This window comes from Chiloscyllium punctatum, chromosome 37 (assembly GCF_047496795.1).
Source record: "Chiloscyllium punctatum isolate Juve2018m chromosome 37, sChiPun1.3, whole genome shotgun sequence".
Classification (NCBI taxonomy): Eukaryota; Metazoa; Chordata; class Chondrichthyes; order Orectolobiformes; family Hemiscylliidae; genus Chiloscyllium; species Chiloscyllium punctatum.
In genome coordinates this window covers 42,184,876-42,202,308 of record NC_092775.1, presented here as the reverse complement: position 1 = coordinate 42,202,308, position 17,433 = coordinate 42,184,876, and the positions used below count along the sequence as shown (strand labels likewise).

General features: G+C 40.0%; 1 protein-coding gene across 1 annotated transcript in view; it reads left to right on the top strand.

Annotated features, from left to right (window-relative positions):
- Positions 1–6,015: 6,015 nt before the first annotated feature.
- Positions 6,016–17,433, top strand: part of LOC140463044 (uncharacterized) — a 39,443-nt gene continuing 28,025 nt past the window's right edge. The window contains exons 1-4 of the mRNA XM_072556669.1: positions 6,016–6,317; positions 9,051–9,199; positions 12,917–13,082; positions 15,515–15,610. Of these exons, the coding sequence (XP_072412770.1) occupies positions 6,150–6,317; positions 9,051–9,199; positions 12,917–13,082; positions 15,515–15,610 (579 nt within the window). The 5' untranslated portion in view covers positions 6,016–6,149. The remainder of the gene's footprint in view (positions 6,318–9,050; positions 9,200–12,916; positions 13,083–15,514; positions 15,611–17,433) is intronic.

Genomic DNA, 17,433 nt, shown 5'->3' with positions numbered 1-17,433 from the left:
TCAGGACCAGATTTATAAACATAGTACACTGTTTAGCCATAGTACTTATACAACTCTAATTGGTTGCAGCCTGGGGACCTCCAAATACACTTTATGATGATGTATAGAAACAGTGACAGGAATTTTGGGATTTCTGTCTTTAACTGTGCATGTGCAGATTTCAGAAGTTGCAGTAAGTTTTGGAGGGATAATAATGAGAAATGTATATTAGATACAGACCATTATGCCTTCCTCCCAAAGTTAAGAAAAAAATTTTCTAAAGCCTTCACACACTTACTCTTAGAATGAGACCGTATTTCTAAATTTGGTGAGTGATTTAAGAAAGCCAAGTGACAGTCGTCATTTAATTTATCGTTTTCACTCTGGAATGGAACAAGATATGTGGATTTAAGAATCTTGAAAATGAAAGCCTCAAAAGCTTACTGCGTAGTGAGCATAAGGCTTCCAAATATTTTCTTGTCTATCTGCCAGTGGTGCTGTCTCACTATTGCAAGAGCATTAGATAAAACAGAAAGAGGGGTCACAAAACTGACTGTGTGGAGTTTGCACATTCTCCCCGTGTCTGCGTGGGTTTCCTCCGGGTGCTCCGGTTTCCTCCCACAGTCCAAAGATGTGCAGGTCAGGTGAATTGGCCATGCTAAATTGCCCGTAGTGTTAGGTAAGGGGTAGATGTAGGGGTATGGGTGGGTTGCGCTTCGGCGGGGCGGTATGGACGTGTTGGGCCAAAGGGCCTGTTTCCACACTGTAAGTAATCTAATCTAATCTAATCTAATCTAATCTAATCTAAAAAAAATTAATGAACATCCAAACAAGGAGCAAGAGTAGGACATTCAACCCTTCACACATGGGCTCTATCATTCAATAAGACAAGGGCTAATCTGATTTTAACCTCAACTCTACATTCCTACACATCCCTGATAATCTTTAATCCGCTTTGTAATCAAGAACCAAATTACTTCTATCTTAAAAATTGTAATCAAGAACGAACTTACTTCGGTCTTAAAAATATTTAAAGATTCTGCATCCATCATGTTTTGAGAAAGGCAATTCCAACGCTATCAATTCTCTGAAAGCAAAAATACTTTGTAATCTTTCTTTTTAATGCGTGATCCCTTATTTTTAAACTATGAATTTATATTCTGTATTCTGACACGAGGAAAAATCTCCTCAAGATTTTATAGGCTTCAATTAAGTTACCTATGGCTCTTCGAAGGTCCAGAGGATATGGGTTGAACCTGCCTAGTTTTTCCTCATAGAACAATCTGGTCAATTCAGGTATGAGTCCAGTAAACCTTCTCTTAACTGCTTTTGACATATTAACATCTTTCCATAAGTACAGTGATCAGTATCATGCATTCTGTTCTTGCATTCTACTCCCCTTGTAATAAAACATAAAATTCTAATAGATTTCCTGATTACTTGTTATACTTACATAGTAAACCTCTATAATTAATGCGTCATGATGCCAGAATTCTCTATATTTTAGAGTTCTGTAACCACTCACTACTTAGATAAATTTTTTTTATTCTTTTTGCCAAAATGGATAATTTCACACTTTCCCACATTATACTGTATTTGCCAGCTTTTCGCCCACTCACTTATCTTATCTATACCCCTATATCCTCTTCACAATTCACTTGTCAATCTATGTAACATCAACATCTTCAGCAACCATATCTTTGATTCCTTTATGTAAATTTAAACAGTTGAGGCCCCAGTACAGACCGCTGTGGCACACCACTCATGACACCCTTTTTTTATTCATTTGTCGAGTGTGGGCATTGCTGGCTGGGCTGGCCAGCATTTATTGCCCACCCCTAGTTGACTTTGAGGAGCTGGTGCTGGGCTGCCTTTTTGAACCACTGCAGTCCACCTTCTGTAGGTTCACCCACAATGCCATTCGGAAAGAAATTCCAGGATTTTGACCCAGTGACCGTGAAGGAATGATGAGAAATTTGCAAGTCAGGATGATGAGTGGCTTGACGACGAACTTGAAAGTGGTGGTGTTCCTGAATATCTGCTACCCTTGTCTTTCTAGATGGAATTGGTCATGGGTTTGGAAGGTGTTGTCTGAGGATCTTTGGTGAATTTCTGCAATGCATCTGTTGATAGTACACACTACTGCTCCTGAGCATTGGTGCTGGATCGGAGTGGATGCTTGTGGTTGAAGTGCAAATCGAGTGGGTTGCTTTTTCCTGGATGATGTCAAGAGTCTTGAGTATTGTTGGGGCTGCACTCATCCAGGCAAGTGGGGAGTATTCCATCACATTTCTGACTTGCACTTTGGACAGGCTTTGGGGACTCAGAGTGAGTTGCTTGCCACAGTATTCCTAGCCTCTGACCTGTTATTGCAGCTGCTGTGTCTATATAGTACGTTCAGTTTCTGTTGAGTTTCTGGTCAATGCCAGCATGCTGACAATTGGGGATTCGGTGATGACACCACTGAATGTCATGGAGCAATGGTTTGATTGTCTCTTGTTGGTGATGGTCATAGCATGGTATTTGTGTATTGTGAATTTAGAACAAAGAACAAAGAAAAGTCACAGCCCAGAAACAGGCCCTTCAGCCCTCCAAGCCTGTACCGATCCAAATCTACTGTCTAAACTTGTCGCCTAATTCCTAAGCATCTGTATCCCTCTGCTCCGCACCTACTCATGCATCAGTCCAGACACACCTTAAATGAATCCACCTGCCTGCTTCTACTACCTCTGCTGGCAACGCATTCCAGGCACCTACCACCCTCTGTGTAAATTACTTGCTGCACGTATCTGCCTTTAACTTTCCTCCTCTCACCTTGAAAGCGTGACCTCTCATTATTGAATCCCTCACCCTGGGAAATCACTTATCTCTATCCACCCTGTCTATACCCTTCATGATTTTATACACCTCAATAGACTCCCACTCAATCCCCTCTTTTCTAATGAAAACAATCCTAACCTACTCAACTTTCCATCCCAGGCAACATCCTCATAAACCTTCTCTGCACCCTCACCAAAGTGTCCATATCCTTTTGGTAATGTGGTGACCAGAACTGTACACAGTATTCTGAATGTAGTGGAACTAAAGCCTTGTACAATTTTAACATGACCTGCCAGCTCTTATACTCAGTACCCCGTCTGACAAAGTCAAGCATACCATATGCCTTCTTGACCACTCTATCCACCTGTGCAGTCACCTTCAAGGTACAATGGACCTGAACTCCCAGATTTCTCTGCTCATCAACCTTTCCCAAGATTCTTCTATTTACAGTATAGTTCACACTTGTCAGCCCAAGCCTGGTTTACTAGTCACTTGTTCAGAATTAATGCATTTACAAGTGGATTGCTTCGGTATCTGCGAAGTTGCAAATGGTGCTGAACATTTTGCAATAATCAGTAAACATCCCATTTCTAACCTTATGATGGAGAGAAGATCATTGATGAAGCAGCTGAAGATGGTTGGGCTGAGGACAGTATGCTGAGGAACTCCTGCAGAGATGACCTGGGGCTGAAATGACTGACCTCCAACAACCACAACCATCTTCCTATTTTCTAAGTATGACTCCAACCAATGGAGAGTTTGCCCACTGATACTCATCGATTCCAGTTTTGCTTGGGCGCCTTGATGCCACACTCAGTCGATCGCCACCTTGATGTCAAGGGCTATCACTCTCAGTCACCTCTTGAATTTTGCTCTTTTGTCCATGTTTCAACTAAGGTTGAAAGGAGCTGAGTGGTCCTGGAAGAACCCAAACTGGGTGTCACTGAGCAGCTTAATGCTGAGTAAGTGCTGCTTGATAGCACTGTTGATGACATTTTCCATCACTTTACTGATGATTAAGAGTAGACTGATGTGGTTGTAATTGGCTAGGTTGGATTTGTCCAGCTTTTTATGTACAGGACATACCTGGACAATTTTGCATGATGTTGGGTAGATGTCAGTATTGTAATTGTACTGAAACAACTTGGCTAGAGGGCAAGTTCTAGAGCACAAATCTTCAGTACTATTGCCGAATGACAATAGGGCCCAACACCTTTGCAGTATCCAGTGTCTCCAACCATTTCTTGCTATCACATGGAATGAATCAAATTGGCTGAAAACTAGTATCTGTAATGCTGACAACCACTGGATGAGGCCAAGATGAATCATCCACATTGTAAATGCTTCAGCCTTATCTTTTGCACTGATGTGTTGGGCTCTTCCATCATTGAGGATGGGTATGTTTGTGAAGCCTTTTCCTCCAGTGAGTTGTTTACTTGTCCACTGCCATCCTCAACTGGATGTGTCAGGATTGCAGAGCTTAGATCTGATCCGTTAGTCATAGGGTTGCTTAGTTGTCTATCACTTGCTGCTTACGCAAGTAGTCCTATGTGGTAGCTCCACTGGGTTGTCACTTCATTTTCAGGATTGCCTGATGCTCTTCCTGGTATGTCCTTTTTCAGTCTCCATTGAACCAGAGTTGATCCTCTGGCTTGATGGTAATGATGATAGGGGATATGCTGGTTGCAGGTTGTGCTTGAGCATAATTCTCCTGCTGCTGATAGCCCACATTGCCTTATAGATGCCCATTCTTGAGTTGCTAGGTCTGTTCAAAGTCTACCCCATTTACCACAGTGATAGTGTCAGACCACACGATGGAGGTTATTCCCAATGTGAAGGCAATCTTTGTCTCCAACAAGGTGGTCACTCTTACCACTACTGTCATGGACAGATGCACCTGCAGCCATTAGATTGGTAAGGATGAGGTCAAGTATATTTTTCCATCTTGTTGGTTCCCTCACCACTTGCTGCAGACCAAACCCAGCAGCTATGTCCTTTATGACCTAACCAGCTCGATCAATAGCGCTGCTGCCGAGCCACTCTTGATAGTGGACTTTGAATTCTCCCACCCAAAGTACATTTTGTGCCCTTGCTATCCTACATGCTTCCTCCAAGTATTGTTCAACATGGAGGAGTATCAATTCATCAGCTGAGGGAGGATAGTACGTAGTAAGCAGTAGGAGATTTCCTTGCCCATGTTTAACCTGAAACCATGAGACTTCATGGGGCCTGAAGGCAACGTTGAGGACTCCCAGGACAACTTTTCCCAACTGTATACCATTGTGCCACCACCTCTGCCAGATCTATCTTACCAGTGGGACAGGACTGATTCCATGAGTCTGGGATGAAAACCATAAAGAACTGGGGATTTATCAACTTGCAGTTCTAAAAATTTGCTCAGGACAATGCTCTGGAAATTGTAATTTTCTGACATTTTTTTCCTTCTCTTCAATCCCTGATTAACAGGTATTTCTGGGATGTGATTTATATCCTTTCTGATATTGTGTCTTTTTCCCAGGGTAGAAATGTCAATTACTAAGAGACATTTCTTTAAGGTGAAGGGATGAAGGTTTAAAAGAGCTGAGAGAGGCAAAACTTCTACACAGAGATTGGTAAGTGCCTGGAATGTGATGCCAGAGGAAGTGATAGAAACAGATACAATCGCAATGTCTAAGCGGCATTTTGGCAGATACACGTATACCTAGGGAATAGAAGGATTTGAACCATGTAAAGGCAAAAGGTTTTAGTTTAGAAAGACGTGGTGGGCTGTGAAGGACCTGTTCCTGTGCTGTTCTTTGTTTTGAACCAGAGAAGTAAGTTTGGCAGTAAAATCTAAAGGATATTGTTTGTAAATCAAAATTGATCAAAGAATGAATTCTTAAACCAGTACAATATATCTTATAATTTACAGACTGTAAATTTACAGTAGATTTACTGGTGAGGGAAATTCAACTGGTGATTAATTTTAATTGCATGTTACATCTTGCAGTTTTGTACTATAAATAAGTTTTGTCTTAAAGGCCTATACTGTCATGAACTTAAAATTGCTATGATCCCTTGAGATATGAATGGAAGTAACCTGAGAAGAGTGGTGATTCTAAAACAAAATTCTAGACTTTTCATATATGGGCAATGGCATGTCTTCTTGCACAACATGTGACGCCTGCAACTTAAATTTAAACACAACGACAGATTGGTGAAGCGCAGCATTGCACTGTGAAGCTTCTAATTCTCTATGCCTCTTACTAAAAATACTTTTCAACAGAGAGAATCTGTGCAAACAACGAGAAAATCGTATGCTGAATCCTACCTTTCAGTCTTGAAATCTCTGTGAAAAAGTTGGTTTTGACATGTCTATCCCGATGGAATATAATTCAATCTACAGAGGTTCACAAACTATGGATAATCTGGAGAAACAGCTGATATGCCCAATATGTTTGGAAATGTTTACTAAGCCTGTTGTGATCCTGCCTTGTCAGCACAACCTGTGTAGAAAATGTGCAAATGACATTTTTCAGGTAAGAGCTGTACTTGTACTCTAATTTAAAAACTTGTTTCAAACTATCAAGAATAAAATATATTTAAGCCATAATTTAAACTTTTGTAGATGCCAAAAGTAAATCACTCCATAACATGAGTGAACACTGATTAAAGGATGGGGGTGGGAGCTGGCCACTTTTCTAATGAGGTTTAGAGGAATTTTGCTTTCATTATCTCCAGTACAATGAGAATTCAGAACTATTTCAATTTCATTCTGCTTTGCATTTCTAATAACTTTCATAGCAATTCGATGTTAGCAGACCCTTAAAGAATAAACCAGAGCTCTACTTCTTACTGTAGAATAACCTTTGAAGCGTACTTAATTATTTTAGGACTTTTTTTCAAAAATGCTGTTCTTTTATATCAACGCATAAAAACGGTTCAAAAGTACTTCTAAATTTGATTTACAGGATGTGTGTTTTCTTTAGAAGTAAAGAAACAGAAAAGAATGTGTGCTTTGTGGTTGAAAAGTACCGATGGAACACTTGTTATTTCCAGAATGACTACCATGTTTATTGAAAGTCAAGGATGATAAACTGGTTGTTATGGGTCAATAACATCAATGTTGTTTAGTAGATTTCAGAAAAGCATTATTGGCCATTTGGAGTAACCCAAGTTAATAATAGAGAGCCAACCTGGGATTTATTAAAAAGAATTTAACTCTAACTAACTAAAATTTGTCCCTCAAATAATGAGGAATGCTATAAGTGTACCTTTGAAAAAATATTCAATTAAGTACCTTATTATAGACTTGCTAGCAAAGTTGATACTTGTTAGCAAAGTTGATATTAAAGGGGTGTTGACAGCAAGGATAAAAAAATTGGCTGTGAGATAGAAGGCGACAAGTAGTTGTGAAAGTGTATTTTAGAAGGATTGTACCACTTCATCCTACATTAATTTTAGGGACACAGCTACTTTTAATTATATAGTAATATTTTGGATTTGGGTACTTGAGTCAACTTTTTAGTTTGATACAAGCTTGGAAATGTAGATAACAATGAGGATGTAGCACTAGACTAAAGCAGCTAATGTACTAATGTGACTGCTTTAAAAACTTGCATATATCAAACATTCAGTTATCACATCTTCCACATGAAACTCAAAGAAATTGCTTATTGTTTGGATCTAGTTTTGTTCCCAAAGACTCTACAATTTTGAAAAAGTGAAGATCCTTAATTGGAAAGAGAAATGATGTGGAACAGGCTTATATATTACAATATATATAATTACAAAAATGATATTAGTTTGTTTTTAAACAAACAAATTTGTTTCAAAAAGATATTAATAATTGATTTGTCTCTTCTTAATACCTGTTGTGCTTACACTATAAGGGCCAATTTTGCAATCCCTGATAAAATGGTTATTGGGAGCACAGCCAGACTCTGGTTGGAATCTAAATGGCTTTGCCAGATTTGTGACATCAGCCTCTGTAACTATTTTAATCAGCTCCCAGCGTAGATTCTAGAAGAGCAGGAAGACTGATAATTGCTAAACAGATGAACAGACATCAAGCTAGATGCAAGTAACCCTGGGCATTTTCAACACTGATTCCAGATTCCATGAACTCAGGTGGCTTCAAGCTGAACAAGATTAAGTAATCACCTAGCGATCAATATGCAATACTCCAGGTTAGCTGAATATCAATGAATTCAGCAAAAGTGGAACAAAACTCGGAGATGATATTAGAAGAGTGAAAGCACATATAAAAGGGAATTCAGAAAGTCTTCTATCAGCATGCAAATAGTCAAGAGATAAATGGATAATTTGTACTTGTCTTTACCAAGGATAAAGATGATGCCTCACTTGTTGAGTGTGAGGACTCAGTTGGGCTAATGGATAAAAAAAAATTATTGAATGACTGGCTATACTTAAAGTTAATAAGCTATCAGGACTGTATCGGACAAATCCAAGTCCTGTAGGCAAAGAGTAAGGCTTAGGGCTAGCTGGTTTGCTCTCATAGAAAACTGGCATAGCCATACGGTTTAAATTTCCACCTCCTATACTATAACTATTCTCTGATTCTAAGTCCCTATGCCAACAAAAATGTATTCTTTCTTTCCCAACTGTAGATCTAGTCAGTACTCATTACTGTACAGGAAAGAAGCTACAGGCATTTCTCTCTAAAATTACTGAAATGCATCTGCTAAATAAATACTAGTGAGTCACCAGGCAATACAGATGTGTCTTTTAAAAGACATTACTCCCTGTATAAACAATCATGTATGGAATGATAATGTTAAAGTCATTACATTTTGGCTCCTTTGAAATTTCAATTCAATCTGCTGGTCATCCTTTGCCATCATTTCACAGTTGAGCTTTTAATGAAATGTAAAGGCTAAGTTTTAAAAAGGGAAGCCATTCTATTACTCTTCATTGCTATAATTTATGTACCAACATGCAAATTCATATGCATGTTTATAAAATGTTTTATAAGATACATTGCCAAAATATTTGTGTTTTGGAGTGGTGTTTTATTCAGTTTCTGTTTAAATTAGATTAGATTACTTACAGTGTGGAAACAGGCCCTTCGGCCCAACAAGTCCACACCGATCCTCCGAAGAACAACCTATCCAGACCCATTCCCCTATATTTACCCCTTCACCTAACACTACGGGCAATTTAGCGTGGTCAATTCACCTAACCATGCTCATTTTTGGACTGGATATTCAAATTCCAGACAGTATCATCTAAATGTAATTTACTTTTGCTAGTCTCGTGGCACAGCTGGAGTTTCAGGAGGTCGGTTCCGGTGTCCATCCTGTCGTCACGAGGTTATTCTGGATAGACATGGAATTTATGGACTCCAGCGAAATTTGTTGGTGGAAAATATTATTGACATTTATAAACAAGAGTCTTCAAGGTAGGAATTATCATATTGCACATCAAAAGCATAATTACAGTATACCTTTTATGCAATTTTATAATCAGGAATAGTGAAATAGCTCCACAGAGGCTAGTATCCTATCACCAAGTCACCCTTTATTTACATGTGGAGACTCCTTGACATTGATCCAACTCCCTTAGACCCAGCTCTCAGAGTGAGCAGGATGTCTCACAATCTTGTTCTTTCTATGACCCCCACACTACCGCCTAACTGCAGTGGTGCTTTTTTTTCCCCCAGTACCCATGTTGCATGTGTGCAGGTGTGAACAATCTTGTTCTTTTTCTTTTTTTTTCTTTTTTAAATTTTTCTTCTTTTTTTCTTTTTTTTATTCTTCTTTTCTTTAAATCCCACACTACCGCCTAACTGTGGTAGTGCCTATTTCTTCCCCAGCACCCATGTTGTGTGTGTGCAGGTGTGAGGCACAGTGAGAGACACAAGGAGTACGAATCTTTATTAAATTTCCAACAATCTTGTTCTTTTTTTCTTTTCTTTTCTTTTCTTTTTTTTTCCCCAGCACCCATGTTGTGTGTGTGCAGGTGGGAGACACAGTGAGGGACACAAGGTGCATGAATCTTTATTCAATTTCCACCACCAGGAAGATAGGAAAACACCCAAGTGGCCAGTGACAAGCAGTGCCCTTCACAAAAGGCAATGCTGTGTGATCAAACAGTGAAGGGGAGGGCAGGGATTAAATCAAAATAGAGTTGGACGAGGAAATAATGCACTCCACTCCCTGCGGCGCTCACCTCTCCCTGAACAACTCCAGGGAACAATCTTGTTTTTCTTCTTCTTCTTCCTCCTCCTCCTCCTTTCTTCCTTCTTTCCTAGAGCTCTCTCGATGTGGAGCAGCTGGTTCAGGGACAGTCCCCTTCCTCTCAGACACCTTCAAGGAGGACAGTCCTCGCGCGCGCGCGCGCGCACACACACACACACACACACACACACACACACACTGATCCAGCTCCCTCAGAGGCAGCTCTCAGTGAACAAAGCCTCTGACACTCATGGTTTTTTTCCTCTTTTCTTTTTTCTTTTTTCTCTTCTGTTTTTTTTAACCCCCACACTACTGCCTAACTGCGGTGTTGCTTATTTTTTCCCCAGCACCCATGGTGTGTGTGTGCAGGTGTGAGACACAGTGAAAGACGCATAGTGCACGAATCTTTATTCAATTTCCACCACCAGGAATATATGAAAAACACCCGAGTGGCCAGTGACAAGCACTGCCCTTCACATCAAAGGGCAATGCTGTGTGATCAAAACAGTGAAGGGGAGGGCAGGGATTAAATCAAAATAGAGTTGGACGGGGAAATAATGCACTCCACTCCCTGCGGCGCCCACCTCTCCCCGAACAACTCCAGGGAACAATCTTGTTCTTTTTTTTAGTGAAGGGGAGGGTAGGCCTATCTCCTTTTTTTTCTTCTTTATTTAACCCCCACACTACTGCCTAACTGTGGTAGTGCTTATTTTTTTCCCCAGCACCCATGGTGTGTGTGTGCAGGTGTGAGACATAGTGAAAGACACAAGGTGTACGAATCTTTATTCAATTTCCACCACCAGGAAGATAGAGAAATGATCTTGTTCTTTTTTTTTTCGAGTGGCCAGTGACGAGCACTGCCCTTCACATCAAAGGGCAATGCTGTGTGATCAAAACAGTGAAGGGGAGGGTAGGGACACAATCTTGTTCTTATCTGTCAGCCAGGTCTCCCTGATTGGCCTAGATTAACAGCCCCAATTAGGGAACTCATATTCTACAGCTGACCTCGTTAAAATCACTGCATCTGTCTCCATCTGAGTCTGAGGACATAGGCTGATTCTTTTTCTCGTAACTTCTCCTGAGATGTTTTAGCACCGGGTCATGTTCTTCCAACTCTGCCTCGGATACTGGCAGTGTGTAATGCTCAGTCGCTCACTTCTTGTGCCTGAAGCGTCTTGGAAGGAATTTAGTCTCTTCTTCAGGCAGCAAAGGCATCAAGGCAGCTACATCCACTGTGTCCATCTCTGATTCTGAGTTATCTTCAATGCTTGATGGAGAAGGAGAACCCATGTGTTCCAGAACAGTCAGAAAGGCTGTTGAAGAGGCAGGCACACTTGTGAGTTTGTAACACTTCATACGGTCCACATGTTAGTTCAGGATCGTTGCACCTACCCTAACTTTATTCTTCACTGGACCAGACCTTGCATCAACCGTGCCTTTTACCCAGTCATTCCCATGGTTCCTATGCCAAACTTTGTTCCCTGAAGTAAATTGTCCCTTTTGCATAGTGAAGTCTCGTGTCCCACATTAACATTCTTGATGTCATTTCACTGCGCCCCACCCCCATCCCCATCCCCACAAATCCAGAATGATTAGATTTAGAACGTAGAACAATACAGTGCAGTACAGGCCCTTCAGCCCTTGATGTTGCGCTGACCTGTGAAACCAATCTGAAGCCCATCTAACCTACACTATTCCATTTTCATCCGTATGTATATCCAATGGCCACTTAAATGCCCTTAAATTTGTGAATCTACTACTATTGCAGGCAGGGCATTCGATGCCCCTACTACTCTCTGAGTAAAGAAACTACCTCTGACATCTGTCCTATATCTATCACCCCTCAATTTAAAGCTATGTCCCCTCATGCTTGCCATCACCATCTGAGGAAAAAGGCTCTCACTGTCCACCCTATCTAACCCTCTGATTATCTTATGTGTCTCCATTAAGTCACATGTCAACCTTCTCTCTAATGAAAACAGCCTCAAGTGCCTCAGCCTTTCCTCATAAGATCTTCCCTCCATACCAGGCAACATCCTAGTAAATCTCCTCTGAACCCTTCACCAGATTTAACCTGGTGTGGAATGTTCTCCCCATTAGCAACTCTGCTGGAGCTATCCCTGTAGTTGCATGAGGGGTAATCCTATAATCAAATATGAACGAGGACAATTTGGTATCTAGTGAAGCTGTAGGTTGTTTCTTTAAGCCTGCCATCAAAGTTTGGACTGCTCTTTTTGCCAGACCATTGGATGATGGATGATATGGAGCTGTCCTTATTTGACAAATATCATTCAATTTTAGGAAATACTCAAGTTCCTTGCTGGTAAACGATGGCCTGTTACCTGTGACCAACATTTCCCGGATTCCATGTAAAAGATTAGCACGGTTTTTCAATCATCATCCCCCTATTTGATGAATGAACTCTGTGCACATCCAGCCACTCTGAGCGGCATCCACAATGACTAAGAACATAGAGCCCATGAAAGGAACTGCATAATTGACATTTAACTGAGTCCAGGGTTTACCCGGCCTTTTCCACTAATGTGGCGGCACTGCTGGTGGTAACTTTTGTCTCGTTGGCACTCTGGTCACTGCCTCACAAATGCAGCTATGTCTGCATTTAATCCTGGACACCAAACATAACTTCTCACCAACATCTTAATTTTGAAAACCTCTGGATGACCATAATGGAGTTCAGCCAGTATCTGGCAATGACTTTTGCTCAGAGCAATCACTTTTGCTGCCCAAGTTAATATGCTGAGAGTCAGAAGTCAAGTCAAATATATTTTAATGTGCCTTTTGTGAACTTAGTTGATCTTAGTGAATAAAAATTAAAGTGATATGTTTAAGTGAGCTTTAATGCATCTTTTTAAATTTTGAATCTGACTGGTCAATTTATACAGTAAATGTTGCATATATTTTTCACACAATCAATCTAGGTCTACTGCAAAACCTGAGCAGCCAACATGTGAAGAGCATGATGAGGAAAAGATTAACATTTATTGCACTTCATGTGAGGTTCCCACGTGCTCACTCTGCAAAGTATTTGGTGCACACAAGGATTGTGAAGTTGCCCCTCTTCTAAATGTCTACAAACAACAAAAGGTAATTATCTGTTTAAGCATGTGCTGCTGAAGGAGGGTAACCAGACACCCTGTTTTAATGATTGGAGATGCAATGTTGGACTGGGCTCTACAAAGTTAAAAAACACGCTTCACCAGGTTATAGTCCAATAGGTTTATTTGGAAGCACTAGCTTTCGGAGCACTGCTCCTTCATCAGGTGGTTGTGGAATGTAAAATCGTAGGACACAGAATTTATAGCAAACGTTTATAGTGTGATGTACCTGAAATTATACATTACAAAAGATATGGATTGTTTGTTAAGTCTCTCATCTTTTAGAATGGGCATGTTTGTTTCAGCTCTTTCATATGTAAATCCCAGAACTTTCTTAAAGTTACATTCTCAAGTAAGCCTTAACAATGGGTGCCATTTCGGCCCCGATAATGCATTGTAAGTGTGAGGTGCCCTGAGTGAGGCTGTCTGTGCCACAATGTTTGAACCGATTCTAATCTAAAAAAGGGATGTACAGAATCTTACATGGATTCATGCAGTTTTTGAGCAAAATAAAATGAAATTCTGCAAGTACAAAATTCACCCCACAAAATTGTGTGTGTGTGTGTGTGTGTGGGTGTGTGTGTACGCGCAATGGAGAGGATGGTGGGTTTGAGTGTCTGTGAGAGAGTGTGTGTATGTGTATGAGCATAAAGGGGTATACGTCTTTGAGAGGGTGCGTAAAGGAGTGTATGTGTGACCATATGGGAGAGAGCTTGTGTATTCTGATCAGACGTTTTCAAACTAGTAGCTTTATTTCTGTTGAAGGGCTTTTGCCCGAAACGTCAATTTTACTGCTCCTCAGATGCTGCCTGAACTGCTGTGTTCTTCCAACACCACTAATCCAGAATCTGGTTTCCAGCATCTGCAGTCATTGTTTTTACCTGGCCGTAGACACTGGCCCCCTGAGAGAGGGTCTGTGTGTTTGTGTGTGTGTGTGTGTAGTGCAGTGGGGTCACCTGTAGTGTGACTTGGACCCAAGGTCCCAGTTGAGGCCATCCTCATAGGTACCGAACTGAACTGAATCCAACATGCCCATTCTAAAAGATGAGAGACTTAACAAACAATCCAGATCTTTTTCAATATATAATTTCAGTTGCATCACACTGTGAACTTCTGCTATAAATTCTGTGTCCTACGATCTTATACCCCACATCCACCTGATGAAGGAGCAGCATTCCAAAAGCTAGTGCTTCCAAATAAACCTGTTGGACTATAATCTGGTGTTGTGTGATTTTTAACTTTGTCACTTTAAAACAGAGCATATAATCTTGTATTTAAGTGCTATTTCAAGAGTCTCAACTTTTCCTTCAAATGAAGAAAATTACTACATATTTTCTACCTCCTAATGTCTATTACATTTCATAACAGCCAATATCACTAAATGCTACAATTCCAGAAACAAAACTGATGATATACATAGGGTAGTGTTATATACTACTTTGATTCAAAAAGAAGAAGGGCAGTATGAGTAGGATCCACCATATATGGTGAACTAAGCAAGTTAAAAATGGGATAGATGTACATCTAATGCAGTGAAGATTAATGGTAGGCCAGAGATTGGGAATATTTTAGACACCAGCAAAAGGTGATTAAAGGAGCGGTTTAAAATTTATATGAGAGTAAACTAGCAAGAAATATAAAACCAGACAATTAAAGTATTAACTAATGCATAGAATGGAATAGAGTAGATAGAAACAAAGAACTGTGAATGTTGGAAATCTGAAGCAAAATAAGGAATTGGAAAAATTCAGTAGGTCTGGCAGTAGCTGAGGAGAGAAAGCAGAGTCAACGTTTCTGGTCCAGTGACCTTTTTTCAGAACTGATTATAGCTAGGAAAAGGTTGGAACGTATGTTGAAGACTGGACCAGGGATGGGGTAGTAATAAACAATAGGTGGAGTTGGAGATCAGAGAGAGAGAAAACAGCAGTTGGCCAGACAAAGGGATGGATAATGGTTGGCTGGGGAGAAAGGAAAGATGCTTATGGGGACCACCAGTGGGTTAGCAGTGTTTAAACCAGCCCATGTGATGACAAGGCGTAATTAAATATTGGCCCTTTAAAAGATGAGGATGGGGAATGAGTAATGGGAACCAAAGAATTGGCAGGGACTTTGAATAGACGTCAACAAGATAGAAAACATAACAGTCATCCCAAGAATAGCTGAAAATCGAGGGGCACAAAGGAAGAAACCAAAGATCCATTCTGTCATTTGATCTTAACTTGAAGGTTTGTACAGTATAGTTCTGACTGATTGTGTTAGCATGTTTGAAAATAAGTAATTTTCAGTTAATGTAAATGAGTAATTAATGAGTATTCACAAAATATTATAAGTCACCCAATGGAGAGACTACTAAATATTTAAGAACATTTTAGAAATATTGAACTGAAATGTAAGATTTCTTATTGTGTCTTTGTTTCCCAGCATGAACTTAATGATGAAATTGCAGCACTTGTTGCAGCCAATGACGCAACACAAACATTTATCGATCATCTAGAAGAAACAAGCAAACATATCGAGGTAGTAATTTGCTTAAATCTACTTTCTAGGTCTTACAGCTTCTCTTTCCACAGTTCCAAAGTGGTCTCTCTACATGTTAATCAGTGAAACAGCTGAACATCATTGCTGAACAACAGCTGAACAATGTAGGCTGTGAATGACCCAATACCCAGATTTACAGAAAGGCTGCAGGCAAACTGATATGTTCAATTACTTTTAAGAAGCGCACAGACTCTTTAATTACATCATGAGCTGGATCATGCTGGAAAACAATAGGGTGTTAAAGATGAATCCTTTTATTAATGAATGCACCGGCAAGCATGTCAAGAGATTATGAAAAATGCTGAGAGTTCCAAATCTCCAGTACTTGCTGGTCAATTTATACAATTGTATCTTTTTATTTGCACAAAAGGCATGTTGCCATTAATCTCATTATTTTTAAAACCTGTTGGGTTTACCCCTTAAATTAAGCGCTATAATTTAACAGCAGAAGGACACTTTTTATTACGTATTCATAATAAATACGATGCCAGTAAAACCTCCAAATAATTTAAACCACTTAATCTCAATCTTGATTGTAATAAATTGTTGGTAGAGATTTTAAAAGTGGAAAATGAGAGAGTGAGGTACAGGAAGACTCAGTGATTACAGAATAGATGAACTTTTCAGTGACAGATGGCATAGAAATGTCTGTACACAATGTCACAAATTTGGAAGTAGGTTGTCTTGGTTTGGGACTCTAAAGTGCAGAGAGAAAAAAAAAATCAGTGAGAGAGTAGAGAGGATGATTTGCAGGTGAAATCATTGGGGATGGAAAAAGCATTCTGTGAAGGAGCTTCATGTAGTAAATAGGAATAAAAGGACACTTTGACAAAAGTTCTAGAAATGATAGATAAGATACTTTAATAAAGACAAAGGCATGTCCAAAATGGTAGCACCGGCAAGTTAGGCAGCGTTCAGCTCTCCTGGGTCTATCCACTCCAGACCAGCTGCTTCCTCCCTTCTTTGCTTACTCTTTTTATCTTCTTTCCTTTTACTTTCCTTCATCTTCTTCCTATTGGTGGCAGCAGAGAAGGTGACATCATGGAGGAGGAAAACTAGACCTGGACTCTAGCCTAGTTGCATCTGCCAATGGAAACATCCTCTCTACATCTATTTTATCTATTCCCTTCATCATTTTATATGTTTCTATATGATACCACTTACTCTAAATTCCAGTGAATATAATTACAGTCTACTCAGTCTCTTCTCATTAACCAATTCCCCAACTCCGGACTCAATGCAGTGAACCTCCTCTGCACCTGCTCTCATGCCAGTAATTCATTTCTAAAGTAAGGAGACCAAAACTGCTGGAAATGTTCCAGGTGTGGCCTAACCAGCATCTTATACAATTGAAACATAACCTCTTTGATTTTAAACACAATCCCTTTAGCAATGATGGATAAAATTCCATTTGCTTGCTTAATTACCTGTTGTACCTGTAGACCAACCTTCTGTGATTCATGCACAAGGAGACCCAGGTTTCTCTGTACAGCAGCGTGCTGCAATTTTTTAACCGTTCAAATAATAGTCCTTTTACTGTTATTCCTACCAAAATGGATGACTTCACATTTATTAACATAGTACTTCATCTGCCAGACCTTTGCTCACTCTCGTAAACGATCTCCCCCTGCAAAATTTCCCAGTCCTCTGCATAATTTGCTCTAACAGTCATCTTAGTGCCATCTGCAAACCTTGATATGCTCCGCATGGTCCCCAACTCCAAATCATCTGTATAAATTGTGAATAATTATGGTCCCAACACTTAATCTCTGACGCGCATCACTAGGCCTGAATCACTCGCC